General features: G+C 40.6%; 1 protein-coding gene across 12 annotated transcripts in view; it reads right to left on the bottom strand.

Moving 5' to 3' along the window:
- Positions 1–16221, bottom strand: part of ATP11B (ATPase phospholipid transporting 11B (putative)) — a 72808-nt gene extending 56587 nt beyond the window's left edge. For all 12 annotated transcript variants that reach the window (XR_003925309.1, XR_003925308.1, XM_030027540.1 and 9 more), the window contains exon 1: positions 15947–16221. Coding sequence is in view for 10 of the 12 variants with exons in the window: in XM_030027540.1 (XP_029883400.1) it covers positions 15947–15973 (27 nt within the window). In the remaining 2 variants the exon portion in view is untranslated. The remainder of the gene's footprint in view (positions 1–15946) is intronic.
- Between the last annotated feature and the right edge of the window lie 2282 nt (positions 16222–18503).

The raw sequence follows: 18503 nt of genomic DNA, 5'->3' as shown, positions 1-18503 counted from the left end.
TTTGAATGGGAAACAAAATTAACGTGTAAATTAGTCTGCTGTGTCCAGAGAATTTTCAAAAATTGGGAAAAAAATAATAATCTCAATTTTGAGGTTGTGTACTCATTCTGGAAAATGAACGAAAAAATCCTAAGTCTCAAAAAGGATAGAGAATACTTGCTATCAATGCAGACTTGAAGCCCTGTGAAACTTAAAAAAGAAGAAACAGAAATGGAGATGAAACATACATATATTACAGAACCTCACAGTCGAGCTCATGATAACTCTAATAAAACAGATTATGAGAAAAGGTCAAAACAAACAAGTCACAATAGTGTGCTATGATAACTGGATTTTGAAAAGATTGTCACCAGCTTAAAAACAAAAGTATATGCATCTGACTAGACAACAGTATTTTTCCAAACGAGTTCTATCCCCGAGAACTAACATTTTGTCTAACGTCAAATGCGATTTCCTGACATTACCACCAATTCACACATGAGGGGTAGCAACACTAAAAGCAATCTCATTAAAAAAAAAAAGATACTCAGAAATACTTATCAACAGTTCCCTGCCAAAACAGATCTGAGTGAGGGCCCTTGGAACCAAAGCCCTGTTTCAGGTCTAATGGTCAGTATTTTCATCAACTGCCTCTGCAAGGGGAAGGGGAACACAGACGTTAAATTTGCAGATGACACCACCTCAGGACTGCAAGAACACCAAATGACAAGAAAAGATTCAAAATCATCTTGACCAACCAGATGCATGGAAGCCTGAAAGATACAGCTCTTAGACACAATTAACTGCATCTACAAAAAGAGAACAAAAGCCCATACAGGAGTTCTGTAGAAAAAGATCAAAAGGCTATAGCTGATCACAGGCTGAATGTGAGTCAGTAATGCCATGCCACCGAGGAAAAGGAGTGGGAGACACAGTTGAAGCACTGTGAACCAACTGGACAGCATCCAGAGGAGTGGAACATGAGTGTCATGCTTTAGGCCCAGCCAGCAATGAAGCACCATGAGGCCGCTCACTCACTCCTCACCCACCGTGCGATGGGGAGGAGAAAATATAATGAAAAGTTCGTGGGTCAAGACAAGGGCAGGGAGGGATCATTCACCAATTATGGTCACGGGCAAAAAAAGACAGACTCAACTTGGGGAAAAAAACACAACCAATTTAATTTGTTACCAATCAAATCAAAACAGGATAACGAGAAGTAACACCAAATCTTAAAAACACCTTCCCTGCACCCCTCCCTTCTTCCTGGGCTCAACTTCACTCCCGATTTTCTCTACCTCCTCCCCGCCAGCAGCACATGGGGACAGAGAATGGGGGTTGCAGTCAGTTCATCTACACATTGTCTCTGCTGCTCTTTCCTCCTCACAGGGAGGACTCCTCACACTCTTCCCCTGCTCCAGCGTAGGGTCCCTCCCACAGGAGACAGTCCTCTACGAACTTCTCCGGTGTAGGTCCTTCCCACAGGCTGCAGTTCTTCACGAACTGCTCCAGCGTGGGTCCTTTCTGCAGGCTGCAGTCCTTCAGGAGCAGACCGCTCCAGCACAGGCTTTCCCATGGAGTCACAGCCTTCTTCGGGGGCATCCGACTGCTCTGGCGTGGGCTCCTCCCCGGGCTGCAGGTGGGCATCTGCTAGCCCGCTCCCCTCCATGGGCTGCGGGAGGACAGCCTGCCGTCTCACCAGGGACTGCAGTGGCATCCCCTCCTCCGGCACACCTCCTCCCCTCCTTCCTCACTGACCTTGGCTTCTGTGTAGGGGTTTCTCTCACATTCCGATCCCGCTACCCGCTGCAGGTTCCCCTTCTTAAACATGTTATCCCAGAGGCGCTACCACTGTCGGTGATTGGATCAGCCTTGGCCAGCAGCGGGTCCAACTTGGAGCCAGGGAAGCTTCTAGCAGCTTCTCACAGGAGCCAGCCCTGTAGCCCCCTCCCCCACTACCAAAACCCTGCCACACAAACCCAATACAATTAGCCACAAGAGATCCTGAAAACATGACATACAACACAAGGCTGAACAATATAAAAAGCAAAGAGCAAAGAAATTAGAGTAATTTAGCCTAGGGGAGAGGAAACTTGGGATATACTAGCACATCTTCTGACATGTAAGACTGTTCCACCAAGAAAAGGGGTAATCTGAAGGACTATGAACAACAGAAGTCCGCTTAAGTTGCAGCTAGGAAAACTTAGTTTGGATAGTGGAAAAACAAACAAAAATTCCTTTCTTATGGAAAGGAATAATTAAAAACCAAAATAAGTCACATGGGAAGGTTGCAATGTCTCTGTAACACAAGGGCTTATATCTAGGTCATTCAAGTCTATCTTTAATTGAGCCTTTCCTGGGGCTACATGACTCACCAGAACCCTTCCTAGCTGTAATGTTCTGACCTGGAGAAGCAGGTGATGGCAAAACAAAACATGCAAGACAGTAAAACAGTAATAAGTCAGATAACAGGCCAAGAAAATTACTAAAATAAAAACGAAAAAGCTTTAAGACATGGAACAAACTGATGAAATTAAATTTGGAACTGTTAAGTTGTTCGACAGGGAATCAATTATTGTCCAGCAAGTCGCGAATTTCAGCATGAGCATCAGACATTCCTAATCTTGGAACCAACTTTGCACTGTATACATGGTCTCCTTGTTCTTTGATGCCCAGTGGAAGGACAACTGGTGAAACAGCTACAAAGGGCATTACCAATTCCACTACTGGAGGTGAGTAAACTACCTTTGCAGTTGGGTTGCTCCACCAGTGAAACCAGGCTCAGACCTTGATTCTCGTCAAATAGAAACTGACATTTCACAGACCTCCAACAGCAGATACCTCTGTACCAGTTAACTGCAGAGGATGATGAACAGTGAGCACAATGAGCTACATAAAAAATGGTTGGTATAACCAATTGAGAATTTTCTTTAACCCATGAATATCTCTAACACAGGGCATTAGGTATGTTCACATTCAGGATGGCATCATTTTAAAGTAAAGGAATAATTAAAAAAATCCTCTCAAACATACAAATTTTTGCATTTGCCATCATTACTACAGACGCATTATGCTTCAGAAAGAAAGAGGTCCAGAAGAAAGAAGGGAGAAAGAAAGGAAGGGGGATTTTTCAAAGAGATTTGAAGGAGAGTAAACTTTAGATGACAAGCAGTGGAAAGCTGCTCTAGTCACATGCTCCAGTGTGAAAGCTTGTTTAAAGATAAGAGTGGAGCAGGGAGACAAAAAGTAGATAGGGGAAACGATGGGAAAAAATACATAGGATGCCAAAAGCAAAAAGAAAGGAATTTTACAACTTCAAGAAAAGAAATACAAGCATAAAAGTAAGATTAAAAAAAATGTACCTGTTAAACAGTGACAGAAAATTTAAAAAGAGAACGACGTCTGTAGCAGAAGCATTTTGGATATCTGACATTAGTGACACATAATTTCTAAATCAATCCAGAAGATGCCACAATAAAAGTGTTTTGCAAGCAAAAAAAAAAATAAGTGCTTAATTAGTAAGACTAGGTACACACCTCTTCCATCTCAGAAAATGTCTGGCACTCACAAAATGCCAGACATCCTCACTTTGGAAAGTCATATTCTACAGCCTGAAAAAATTCCACTCTAAACCAAACAGATGTAAAGCAAGGAAAAAACAGAGAAAGCAAAGAAAGCAACTGGCAGTCTTCTGATGGTGATAAATGCTAATCTCCAAACCACTCGCTGAAAGTTATTACAAGGTAAATGAAAAATTTCAGGGTGACTAGGGTATTACTGCATTTTTTCCGAAGTACTTATATGCCCTTTTTAGGCCACTCTCTGAGCACCTGAAAGTTGATGAACTTAATGACATTTTTATTATGAAGAGCAAAGGCCTCCATGCAACTCAAGACTAACTGCACAAGCACTTCTATCAGAGAAGAGTACCTCCGCTGAAGAAGACTCAACCAATTAAAAGTGAGGAATCTGTTTTCCAAATCAGAATCTCAGACCATACAAGTTTACAGGTGCAGTTGTGCAGCTAAAACAGGTTAAAATTGCAGTCTATACAAATTTAACTCTGTTTTGTCGAAATTTACCACAGAGAAAGTGCAGAAGCTGTGCAGTCAGCAGATCCATGGAGATGGCAATGAACAAGCAAGGCAGGCTGGGGACAAGAAGCCCTTCAGTTGTCAGAGCTATGGTTGGAAAAGGACACATCCTTGACAACCTTAGTGACTTGACTGTAGTCACAGCAGGAAATAAGTGTCACAGATGGGAACAGAACCCAGATTTCCTAAGTTTCATATCTGTAACTATGAAAGATCATTTGGAATTACCCAACAACCCCATCATCACAGAATTAGCTAGTGAGAGTGCAACCAAGCAGATCTCCAGAGAAATTTTAATTACATATCTCTCCAAGGAAAATTCTGCACAGACGTTGAACTTAATTGTTCAAGAACTGAAATGCCTTTAACTTTTCTGTAACTATGGGGCTGGTCACAGATCCTGCTCGTGACACAAAACTGATTTGTAGTCTAAATTTCTGCACAGCAAAGGGACTTTGCATAGCATCTACACACAAGCCAGCAAAGAGGTGCAGAAAGCACACAGTTTCCTAATTTAACTTATTAGACAGTTCTTTCTCTTTCTAATGTCATTATCAAACTCAGCTGCAAAACTAGGGTAACATGCCCTTGTCAAAAGATTTCTGCAGCTAAATAGCATGAGCAGAGTATCCCTAAATTAAATTTTGAGTCTTGCAAAAAGATTCAGTTATCACCAATACCTTTCAACATAAGTTAGTTTTCCTGCAGTTATCTAGTGCAGTGATTTCTACCTAAGTGCATAGATCATTGACTTCGTAACAAATAAAGCCGAGTTTATTACAAAATCTGATATTTAAGGCTTCTTAATCAGGTGTATTACACGAATCAGCTGTAAATAAAATAAAATTTGACCATAAGATAAAGTGACTAAAAAAAAAAAACCCCACTCTGATCTTTTCCCCCCTTCATGCTGCAAATTAAATCTAAATTTATTGGCTAAAGTTCAGCCATTCAGCTGATTTATCAACATAACCCAGGAATTATCTACCCCTGGAATACAGCTCTCATATTTAATCTTTGATACATATCTCCCCAATATAAATTTTGCACACAGAAAAACTTGATGTTTTTGAAAATAGTCTAAACGAATGCCATTTACATACAACACACAGATACTTGAGTCAAGCTGATTTATAAAGCACAAACCAAAATAACTTTCTGGGGGGCAAAAAAAAAAAAAAAAAAAAGTGATTTGTAGTTTTACTTTTTTATAAATTTGTAATGACTCTAACCAAAGTCATTTTTACTAAACGGCTTCTGCAGTGATTTTGTTAGTGTTCTGAAAGTTAGACAAAGACATCCTCTGTGTAATAATTAGGCTCCTTTAAAAGAGCATAAAAAAAACATATCCTGGGGAACTGGGGAGAAATTTTTGACTGCGATTTTATGCTATTCCTTTCATGAAAGAAACGGGCTTCAACAGCAACCTCTCCTCCAAATAACTCCCTGAAACAATTGCATGGTCATGCCAATAGCCTGGTGATATAACAAAAGGGTTCACTGTGGAAGAAGTGTTTTATATTGCTGTTGAGGAAGCATTATTAGAATAAACAACAAATTAGGCAACTGGAGAAACAGGCAGAGTAATCAAATGAGAAGCAGCACTATGAAAAAGAACTGTGCAAAGGATGAGACTGCCCTCCCAACAGCTGCAAGCGTAAACAAAGAAAAGAAAAAATGCCTTCTCAGTCAACTTGTTGATATAATATACCCTATCTACTGCAGACTCTTATTTCTTGACTACCACTATCAACTTATGGCAGCACACATGTACGCCCTCCCCATGCACACGCTCTACAGCAGTGTCAAGTGAGACAGCAGAAATCCGCAAATCTTTCAGCTAGGATTAGTGACATGAGACCAGCACACAACAAATCAATTGCTGTTTCAAGCTTTGCAATACATGCATCAATAATTACAAATCACGTGACAAACACTTTTTGCTTATGATTTGCATAAAGCTAGTATCCTTTAACATGATCTACTAGTGTTTCTTATTCATCACCCACAGCTTTTACAGGAAAAAAAAAAGAATTATATTTGCTAAAAGAATTTCTGCTATGTGACCAGTTTTCAGTGAAAGGGGTTTGAAAGAAGGAAGTCTCAATTAAAGCCTCTTCTTCCTTTCAAAAACCGTGCTGAACACTGCTAGGGAAAGTAGTAGTTCCCCAAAAAGCCCTCTGGACACCACATTCTAATAAAAAAACCCTAATAAACAGAAGAAAACTCGATCTCAGGAAGCCTTTTTCCTAGGGAGGCGACTGACTGACTGTGGCCACAGAAACAGAATACCACACTTCCTGGCAGATAGCCCAAAAGCCTGCTATTACACTGCTGCCAAGATGTATTTTGAGGAAATGGATTTTCTTGCTTTGGATTTTTTTCTGAATATACATGGAATACTTTTCCCCTTGTCAGATAAGATGATCTATTCACACTCCATGCACATTTTCAGAAGTCTGTGTAAATTTGTACTCAAAACAGTCAGCCAGTAATTCTTTCAGTCACATAACTGGGCAGTAGTCAAACTGAATTTGTCGTATCAAAGGTTAGTGTGAAGGAAGAAACAGCCTTTCACAGCAATTTTAAACACTGCTCTAACAACTAAAGTACTGAATCAACTGAAGCACCCTGAGGTTTACATAGTGCCATGCAGTTTGTTCCTCCTCCTTTGAATATCACTGCAGTAAAGAAATAAAACAGTATTACAAGTCATGCACTATTCATGCAACTTCCTCTTCCTGCTTACTGTACCCAGTCATTTAAAGTATCTGATAACAAATCACGTTGTAACCTCCTAAAAGACCTATAAGCAGACTACATTATTTTGTGAAAATAAACACTCTAGGAAACAAGGCCGGAGAATTCATGAAGCAATAATCCTTCCTTTCACAAAGTTAAAAAAATGCCGAGTACTGTATTTAGAAAAGTCATACTGGTGCTTGGAACAAAGCCGTGGTTACATACAGCTCAAGTTGTTCTTATTTCACCTTATTTTGTCAAAATGCCCACAAAAATAACTTGGAAAAATCCCTACTTAAAATTTTAAAAACTACATATCTTCTCTTTATTTATCTACAAAAGTAACAAGCAAGCTAAACTGGCCTCATTCACTGCTAACATACTTCCCCATGCCAATTTCTCTACCCAGGTGACTGATGCCAAACATACTGGTCTTGTAACATCAATAAAAACAGAAAAGGAAAACTGAGCTGAGCAGGCAAGTTAGGCTTTCTAATACACGACTCTCAAAGACTTATGACATGTCCAGTTTCCACTACTAGCGAAGAATTTTAACAGAGATTTAGGTACACTGCTTAATTTAGAAATAGCCCAACTTTGCATCAGTTAAGGAACCGGCTTTCTTATCCTCTCCTACAATCCAAATCACAGTATTTACAAAGCATAATCCATTTTGGACTTCATATGATAAAACAAACCTAATGCTTTATAACAGCTACTCTTTTGTGACTGTCTTCAACTGAATTTTTTCTACAGGATTATTAGAATTCTTATCCTCTTCATTCAATGTATTTAATTAACCAAATGCCTATAATACATTCCTCATTAGTTGCTTTATTTTAGGATGCTCTCTTTCATACTCAGACACACAGATTATGAAAATTATCAATAATGAACAGATCCAGTGATATTTTTGCTCAGATGCTTTTTGACAGAAAACAGACTTTACAATAAATGTGTCTTCGACTCTAATAAAGCAAGCAATTTAGTTAACATTCACATTCTAAGAAGCAAGCCTCAATCTCAGAGAAATGGCTAGTGGCTCCCAAACTACTCTGCGAGGCCATTGTCCTGGTTAAACCACGACAGCCATTCAGTGCTCTCTAAATTTTTTCCTTAAAAAAAATGCATTATGATAAAAGTCCAAGAGGTCTAAGAGAAGTTTAGACTTGACAGTATTTGTGGTCCAAAATGTTTGGTCTTCTGCCATGATTCCCAAGGCAGCCCATCACTTTAAACAAGTGGGAACGAAGATGCCTTTGAAGTTCCAACTACACAGTTTTAATTTCAGAACTAACAGTTTTCCTCTGTGGGCTCCCGCAATTAGTTACCCTTATCTGCAGTATCATCTTCCTCCCAGAGAGTAGGCAAGATTTTCAAAGCTGAAGGATGACTTTAGACACCCATTAGGAGCCAACTATAGGGCATCGTATTTTATGAAATAAGAATTGAGATTCCAAAAATCAATAACCACTTTTAAGAATGCTGCTCAAAGTATATAAAGTACTTCAAACATGGAAAGTGCTACAATTCTTCAATAATCACACAAAAATAGCAGTTACTAAACAAAGTCACTCTAAGAAATGCATAATCGGTACCGCAAATGAAACATTCAACACACAAATCCTTCATATACCTTGAATAACCATAGTATCTAAAAAAAAATTTTTTTAAAATCTAATTGTATCCTTTCTGCACAGTCCCTGGACTCATTTACGTCATTTTATAGCAGAAATATTTTTCTTTGATTTTCAATATTAAATAAGGCATTCAAACCTGTGACAGGTTATGAACTATCACTTAAAATTAGAAAGCAGTTCCAATTTTGTAGCTAGCAATTTCACCATATACAAAAATTACATTTGTCAAGTCCATGACAGGACATGAGATACGTAAGAATCATACATTCCTTCACATGCTTGCATACTATGTGCACTATTATCTTCAAATGAAATGCTCTTTACCTGCTGATTTGAAGAGTCATTTATAAAACTATTTTACACAAGCATGAAGGGCTCCTGTTCTGGGCTACTCATTTGACCATTATCCCATATGAATAATGAAACCCACCATTTTCAATACTGAGATTGGTTCTAGTAGGCAATAGCTACTTATGCCAATCAGCTCCTGCACTGCAAGTCTAATTCACATTTTCCTTCAGTATGAAAAAAAACCCAAAAAACTTTTCAAAAAATTCTTCCCCCAAAACCACCCCTAAATAATAAATGTTAGAGCTTTTTCAAAATGTGTGCCAAAATTATACTGACAATTGCTCTAACAGTTGTTGCTCAACAAATTTCACAGGAAGAGAGTTTAGTTCATAGCTAGAACTGTCTAGCTCTTCCTTTTAATGTGCTTCGGTAAAGCCTGCTCTGTAAAAATTAACGTCACAGTTTTGAGTCTATTCCATTCACCAAATACCACTTTAAGTTTTAATTCCACTTCAAACATGATTTATGACCTAAGTAACAGTTTAATGTCCTGCTTTCAGACATGTCTACAAACTAGTTTATCCTTAAAGCTTGCTAAATCTTAAGCTTCCTTTCTATTTTGTTGCAATTCTTTTTCCAAACAGATATGTAAACATCCACAAAAATTAGCACAGCCACCCATAAAACTAGCACAAAAATATGCAAAGAGGATAATAAAGGGTAACAACATGTAACAAAATATACTTTTTGGTATAAACCATATAAAAGTTCTTTCCCTTGTAAAACATTTCAGGATGAAAACAAACAGCTTGCCTTTTGTCCACATCATTATCTCTCCTTCCCATTTACAGGAAAGTTCTCCTTTCCCATGCTTATTTTTACTCAAAGTAAACAAGGAGAAAAAAATCCTCTTAAGTCACCGCATGTCGGAGGTCAAGGAATTGTAGGGTTTTGTTTTTTAAATCACAGTGTAGCTGTCAGTCCTACTTTCTATCTTTTCTACCACGGTCTGTACTATTGCTCAGTGTTTGTTCTCAACAGCAGTTGAAGAGGTTTGTATTAAAAAAAAAAAAACAAACCAAAAAAACCCCCCAAAACCCCCACACAACTCTAGCTGCAAATATGTCACCTGTGTTTTGCTGGAAGATATGACCTTGCATTTACAGAGGCACTTTGTCAGATCTATTTTGCTGCAGTTCTTACTTGCTGGCTTACAAACAGATTTGGTGCTAAAAATTAAAGGAATTTCTTTTTAGAGGTATACTGTAGATACTTTTTTCCCGGTGAAATACTTACAAAACCAGACATAACTACTGAGGACACCACAATACAATGAAGAAAAACAGATGGCAGGTCACTACTGAAAGGCAGAAGTCATGATGCTTTTAATGAAATTTGAACACATTATTATATTTTTCTTTTATAACTCCTATATCTCCACCCCAGAAGAAACCAAACAAAAGTTTTAATTAATTCAGCCAACCCATCCGAAACTAGAAAAAGCAATACCAACAATATCCAAACCACATGTTGAATGTTATTTAATTCAGCACATAATTACTCGCCTTAGATTATGAATTTTATCTTCTGATGAGGGTTCAGAGGCAATCTCTTGGCAATAAACAGAGGCATCTACCCTGACCATCCCCCCATTATCACCTACTGACCAGAACACAAAAAGCTTTTGCTCTTTGTCAACAAAATAATACTTTTCTCCCTCAGTCACATATAAACAGACAGTAGCTATTAAGGGAGCAGGATCCTGTTAGTGCGGGAATATCGTAACAGTCAATTAAATGGTCATATTATTGTGTGACAAGTGGAAGTTTGGCACAATAAAAATTTGCTGCTTAAAAGGCTCATGGCTAGGGGGAAAAAAAAAAAAAAGGATGGGACAAGATACAGGTCAAACATCCAAGTCTCATAGCAAGACAGCACATCAGACAACCCTGATCTTCCCATTTTTAAAATGGTCTTTGAAAGAAACAGTGTCAAGACTGGTTTGATTAGGTTTTGGTAGGCAATTTTTAAATTTAGAGTTTAATTTTTATGAGATGAGATTTAAAAATTACACACAGGACACAACGGATGTCTCCGTTTGGAACAGACAGCTGGCTGAAGACAGGGCCAGGTTCTGCACACTTTGGAACACACTGTGCTGCAAATATATTAGCCTTCAGCAGTTGCAGAATATAAAAAGAAAATAAGGTTAAAAGAGCCGAACACAATGGGAGGACCAGTCCAGCAGATCACAGAATACCTCTAGCAAAAGAAAAGGGCCACATTTTCTCCTGTGTGAAGTTACATGAGGGGAGTCATTAACCCCCAGTTCTCAAACTACTCTAACCAAAGCAGTGCAACCTCTGGGCTGTTCTAATATGCATCTCAGTGACAGTACAGAAGGTATTAGCTGGGCAGTCTGAACCAGAGGAACTCTTTTGAGCAAATATGCATTTGCTAGTGTGCAATAACAAACACCCACTTAATTTTAGCCAAATAGGGGAACAAGCGCCAATGACAAGTAAGAGAAAAGGGGGAAATTGTACTCCAGAAAAGCAATATGATTTCAGAAGCTAGGATTCTCAGTCATTGGATTAGTTCAAAGTACTTTCAGCATTCAAAAAATACAGGGAATTCTTTGGCCAAAAAAAGAACCGCAGTCAGTGGTTCAATTCTATAAAATGATTAAGCGAAAATAATACACACATGTCAGTGCAAACAACGAGATCAAATGCTGTCCACCTTGTTCAGAATGCCAATAACTGCAAGTTATCACAGAATACCATCTGTCCTCTCAGAACATCTTAACAGATACCAACACCTGGAAGGAAAGGGAAGAACATCCCAAACACACAGTCCTCTAGTGCTAATCTATTCAAAGACATTTCCCTTAGTAGAAGCAGCTTTTCATTAGAATGCATCCAAAAGATGAACAAGAACACCCCTATAGATATTGTCCTGGGGGAGCATGGGGTGTGACGGGGACAACCAACACAGAACAGTCAAAAACATTCCCTGTGATCACCTCTCAATGCAGGCTAGGTAGAACTTTTGGACTAGATGAACTCCTGATGTCCCTCCCAATCTGAACCTTCCTACAACCACAAAATAAAATAGTCTGGTAACTAAGTTTTCCAGTTAAAAGACACCAACCCAAACTAATTAATCTATACATTTTGTCTTTGACTTCCAGATAAATAGCAAAGCTGCATTTGCCTGCATACCTTGCTCTGCATAGCCTAAGAGTTGTTGTCAGTGCACAACAGCACTCAAGTTCTTAAACTGTAGGAGGAAGATGCTCTGCCAAATACAGCACAATTCTGCTTCTCTTGAACTGTCCTTTATGAAAGAGGGACCAGGCAGGTAGCTCTTAGGTTTTCTCCATGCAGTATCTTTTGTATATCATTGAACTGTTAGATAACAGATCAAAAGGCTCAAACTCCAGATAATAGCAACTAGAAGGGAAATCCAGAGACCCTTCTTCACTTGACTAGTAGTTCTAATAGGACTAATAGTTCAAAATTATGCAGCTAAGTTCATACCTACAAGGGTATTCTATCACAATTTTTGGAGACCTCCTTGCCAGACAACTGAAATTATCATTACTTTCTGTCAATACCACTGCAACAGCTCCTACACTCCAGGTACACCATCAGGATATTAACACAGTCCAAACACTGTCATAAATCTATCAAACTCTAAGTGGTACAGAAAGTCACTGAGCATTACAAACGTGACTTTGTACTCTTGTTTTGCGTTGGTACTGTACAACTTGACCAGGAGAGCCACAATAGCGCTCTGCTGTAGAGAGATTTGTGATGTAGTCTAATCCATCATATTTGGAAATGCAAATAAAGTGTACTGTACTATTCCTAAATATTAATGATGCTTCCTATCAACTGTTGTTTGCCCAGTTGCTTTTTTCAAGCAGAGCTGGCTGTGCCTGTGGTGTTATGCAACCCTCAGCACATCCACATGCCTACTGTCTTTCTGAGATCTCAAGGTAACAAAGCTGGAACTCAGGTATCTTTCCTGCTCAAAGCTTGTATTTGAAATACATCAAGCCATTTTATTCAAGGCCGATGAACTGTAACTCCATTTGTCTCTCCATTTTTTTATTACTAAAACTTAGATACTTCCAACTATTAATTAGATAATGATATTGTAATGTAACAATATTAACTAGAAAGGCGCACATGGTTAATGACTTACTATGCAGTTTATTTAGTATGGGCCAGCATTAGAGGAAGAAAAACTGATAAACTGTCTGCGTAGGGTGGTGTTTATTGTTTCTGAGCAAATAAAGCAGATGGAAGGCCAAGATACCAAAACAAAATGATGATTTGTAAGAGGGTCCCACATAGGCACTGAAGACTGAGCAACAGTATTACTGTCACCAATTACTGTTATACAACAAATCACTGAAAAGACAAATAACACCTCAGTTAGAAAACCATTTTGGACCTGTAAGACCATAATAAAGATGAAGAAAGTCTTATATTCTTAGCATGTCTCCTGTTCTCAGAGGACTAGTCATCCCTTTATGTAGCTATACAGGCATGGACAGATCTTCACAGACTCAAGCACTGCAAAGTCACCACTTAAAGAACCTTAACTGAAAGAATCTGAATTCCATACCAGGTCCTCTCATTACTTACTTCTAAGACCACTGCTTCATTTTCCCTGCCTCTTTTACAACTCTAAAGAACACGAGCTCTCAAGACCATATACACTCAGGACAATCGCATTAATTAGTATATGAAATACTGTCCGCTTAAACAAACGAGAAGTTGCAAAACATTCTTTGGTTTCATACAGAGAGTACTTAATAACTACCTAAAAGCACCTTCAACAAAGTACCAGCCCTCCCCCTTTCCCCAATCCCTTACTACTTTCCAACACGGCACACCAATGTTCTTCTTTTGTATTACTACAACATCCCACTTAAATCACACCCACATATTTCCCCAGTTCCAACCCGCCTGTATAGAAGAGAACACTTTTTTCAAAACCTGTTGCCACGTCAAGCACAGGTACAAATACATGCTCTAAAGGCATCCAAACCCACAGATTCTTCTCTTCGACTATCAGAAATAAATCAGACACAGATTTTGCCACCCTTTGATTCAAATATTTCTGCCACCCCACTTTTCCCACTCGCTCCGATTATTTTCTCAGCATCTTTCCCCAGGTTCTCAGTCCTTTGACATTCTTTCAGAACCTAAACATCACGGACATATGAAGAAGCAAATGCATGGTGGGATGTATGTTAAACCAATGATTACACACAGGGGTGAGTTCTCTGAGTGTCCCTCGGAAGAAACATGCAGTGTGATACCTATCTCAGGCCATTTTTCACCTTTATGAGCTGTGAAACAACAAAGCCATCAAGGTCTAACAGTGAGGTTTATAGAAAACACAAAACATGTATCGTTGCAATAATTTTTTTCCTTAGTACCATATTTAAAGTCTATTCAAGTATCTTGATTTTTTATTATCCCGTTCTACTACACTAATCCTTCCCTGTCAAAACTAGTGCAAGTTTTATTTTCCCATCAAATAGTTTCCTTTAGAAGAACAAAAACTTCTTAGCGCTAGGTTTATTGTTGATCTTGTTACACTAAGCTTTTACTTCCTATTAAGGGCAAACATATTTCTGGAAAGCTGGTCAGTGTATTCACAGGGAGAAAAGCAACCATGTTTGATACATGAATTCCTAGCACTGGCACAGTCCTAATCCAAACTATACAGAAAACATAATGCTGCTTTAAAAACCACACACACAAAACAAGCCAGCTTCAAGTGGAAAAAATGATAGCTACGTTATGCCAAACAGGCTTTATTCTAAAAAACATGTGCATGACTGTAACAGAACAGAAGAGTGCAGTCAGAGCTCTGACAGAGCAATCAATTTCCAGGTCAATAACTCTTGGTGTCAGACCAAACGAGTGAGCACTGTCAAGCTGGCATTGAGACAGTCACCACAAACTCTGTGCTTCAGACACAGATCTGGGAAAAATCTATGGGCCATGGGAAAGGAGGTAGGGAAAGAAGAGGAAAAAAAAAAAATTATCTTTTTTTGTAAAAAGTGATGTAACAAATTAAACAAATCATTAGTGAGACACAAGCTTTGACCACTAAAATATAAAAACCTAACTAATATAAATTCTTGTACTAACCTGGGCAACATCTGTGATGCAAAGTAACTCCAGTGAATGGGAAAAGTAACTTTGTAAATACATCATATAGAAGGAATTTCTCCCTTTGAGAAAATGCAAGAGAAATAATGCTGGAGGGGGCAGGAAGCCAGCCAACGCTTCAAATCAAAATCAAGTAACTCAGTGTACTTCCCTGCTACAGCACGACAGACATTACAGTCACGGCCGCCTTATTTCCTTTGCACACTATTTAATACAAGCGTAGCAAGTAGCGCCTATTTAGATAGACACCCCCCCTAACTGCACCCTTTTTCAAGTGGTTTCCCCCGCGAAAAGCATTTCACGGATGTTTTTCTTCATTCCTCGTCACTTTCAAAGCCTTAACACACACACAGAGGCAAGGGCTGCAAAGCTCTCAGGTACAGGGAAATAAATGAGACAGACACACATCGGGTGAAAAAGCCTTGGAAGATTTCGCAACGTGAAGGAGGAAGAGAGGCCAGCAAATCTCTGGAGTGTTGGTCCACAGAAAAAGGCACCGTCATTCCTCCATGAAAAGAAGTTTGGGGAGCCCTTCCCAAAGGGGGTCACAGGTAAGAGAACGTGCTTTCCTCTGTGTCAAGGCGGTTTCAAGAAAAAGAAAAAGCAACACACAAAAAAACCCCCAAACCCGAAACACCCCAAGCCCTCCGATACATCTTAAAAATAAATTTTAAAAAACATGACGATAACGATCCAAGTGAAGCCTGCGCGTCTCCCCAGCCCCTACACCTCCCCGCTCCCGGCGGCGGGAAGGGCTCCCTTCCCTCACACACTCCTGCCCTGCTCCCCCTCAGCCAGCCCGCCCGCCCGCACCCCCGCGTCCTCCGGGGCCCCCGCGGCGGCAGCGGCCCGGGCAGAGCCGTCGGGACGGGGCCGCCCTGCAGGACCGGGCCGAGGCGAGGGGCCGCCCGGCCCGGGGGTGCGTGGGGTGCCCGGGAAGCCCCCGGCCGCGGCCCGGCGCCGCGCCTTTCCCACCCCCGCGGCGGCGGGAGGCACCTACCAGCTGCTGCCGGACCCACCGCAACATCCCCGGCGGCGCGGGTCGCGGCCCCCGGCGGGGCTCCCTCGGCAGCGCCGCGCCCTCCGCTGTCGTCGCCGCCGCCGCCTCAGGCCAGCCGCCCGCCGCGGCTCCTCCCCATGGCGCAGGGGCCCGACGCCGAGTTAGGAGCGACGCAGCCCCCCCGGCGCCCCCGGCCACCGCGACTGCCGGCGCCCCGCCGCCGCCATCACAGGGCCGCCGCTGACACCCCGCGGCTCGCGGCGCTGCGGCCCGCCCCCAGGAAGTGACGTCGGCGGCGGAGGCAGGCGGGAAGAAGAGTTGGGTGAGGAGGGAGGGAGGGAAGGAAGGGGTGAAGCGCCTCAGCTTGTCGGCGAGGGGTGTATCGCTGCTCCTGATTTCTTCGCTGCCCCGAGGTGCCGGTTCTGGATCACAAGGGCCATACGCGGGCCCGAGTGACCGGAGTCCAGGCAGCTTCCTACGGGGACTTGGGCAGGGATGGCCTGGAAAAAAAGACCCCCCTCCCCATACAGGGGCTCCAGGCGCAGCCTGTCAGGTCTCTGGGCCCGTCAGCCAGGGCCTCGGCGTCTCTGAGACTCCCCTTTTCTAGTGAGTGAAGATAGTTCACACCTTCGTTGGTTTTATCTTTGTTTTCTTGTAAAAAAAAAAAAAAAAAAAAGCAAAGCATGCACACGTTGGAATAAAGACTTTGAAAAGAGGCCTGATAACCACTGATGTAAACTTAAAAAGCAAGTGTAGACTGTGTATGTATCCCAAAGCAAGGTACATGTGCTGGAGGATCTGGCACCTTTCCCTTTACCTGCTCCTGGCAGTTTTGTGCTAAACTGCTGTTTGGTTAAAATTGGGTGTTGAAATGTGTTGATGTCAGGCAGTGATCTCTTTGAAATCTTCCATTTTGGTCTGAAAAGAGCTACTGCTTGGGAAAACAAAACAGTACAGTGTTCAGCTTCAAATACTTGGGCACACCGATAGAAGTCTGCGGCTTAGAATCATAGAATCATTTCGGTTGGAAAAGAGCTTCAAGATCATCGAGTCCAACCATCAGTCATGCCCACTAAACTAAACAAGCTTCTGGGCCTGTGTGGCTAAGAACTAAAGGAGGATATTTTAAGCAGTAAAGACTTGGTTGTTTGTGACCAAATACTGGTGTCAGTGAAGTCAATGACAGCTTTAGAAGTCTTTTTTGCATGTGAAGATCGGAGTAGTATTCCTGCCATTCCCATTTGGTCCCAGGTAATTGTGATACATAGCAACGAATTATAATTGTATCATCTGCCATAGAGCTAATGTAGTTTTTAGTGTTGAGTTAGAAATATGGAACATAATTCAGGATTTAAGATAGATGATATAATGTCTGAACAACTGAATCTTGCAGTGAATGCTGATGGTTTAAGCATCTGCATTTAATTAGAAAAATAACCTTAAAACAGTGGGAAATAAGACTATTTTTATCAGGCACTTAGGAAAGCTAATGTTAGCAAAACTGTATTAAATGCTAGGCATTATTTCAAAACCTTTAAATACATCAAAGATGAGTTTCAAACAGCTTGCACTACCCTATTCATCTAATGTGAAATCTAAAATAACGGAGTGATTTCATAGCTATGGCACATTGCCTGGAGAGTGGCCTTAAGCCAGAAGCTTAACTGATACACTTAATATTCATGCACTCCTCCTTTATCATCAGATGTAGAACAGAGTACTGACCACTACACACTAAAAACCGTATGACATTTTTCTGAAGTGCAAGTATATTTGTCGCTGTGTCCCTGCCAAGTTTGAGTTGCACTTTCTGCAAGCCTCTTTTTCCATGGCTTGCAGTTGTGTTACATAAAGCTACTTTGCGCTTCCTGTTCCACATTACTGTAATGATAGTACTTCACCAGACAAAACCTGGAAGCAATTTACAAGTGATTTGCACCCTGCAGTTTATATTTTTCACTTTAAAAAGTATATATTTTAGTGGAAGAAAGTATATTGATAGGGTGAAGTCATTTTGCCCTGTGCGGCAGAAGGCTCTGACTGCATTCCTTTTCCAATATACAGCAAAATTCTACCAGAATAACATCCTTGCCCAGCGTCCTGGCTAGTAAAACTTTGCACCTTTTAAATTGTTCTAAAGCCCGCACTAGACATTTGTGAAGTTTCATCTCACCCTTGAGAGGTAAATAGTTTTCAGAAGAGAAAAACTGAAGCAGAGCAGCCAAGCCAGATATTGATTAGCCAATAACACTCCAGCACTTCTGAAATCAAAGGTCAACTGTCTTAAGAGTGAAGATTCCTATATCAGAGATCCCACTTTAAAATATTGCGCTGAAGCCTCACTTGAATTTGCGCAGCTGGCTTATACGGAAAAAAAAGCAACTGCTGCAGAAAAAAGTCACCTTACGATACAAAGATTAGGTTTAACCCATCGTCTAGTTTTTTTTGATGAGACTCCAAGCTTTCCAGTTAAGTATCTATGAGAGCAATGATTTCAGATGTTTGTTTAGCAAGATGAGGACACAAATGTTGTCTAATATAGAAAAGTGTACACAAA

Source organism: Aquila chrysaetos, chromosome 10 (genome assembly GCF_900496995.4).
Source record: "Aquila chrysaetos chrysaetos chromosome 10, bAquChr1.4, whole genome shotgun sequence".
In the NCBI taxonomy this organism is placed as follows: Eukaryota; Metazoa; Chordata; class Aves; order Accipitriformes; family Accipitridae; genus Aquila; species Aquila chrysaetos.
Note: the sequence above shows the minus strand (reverse complement) of the source record. Positions and strands in the feature narration are given on the sequence as shown.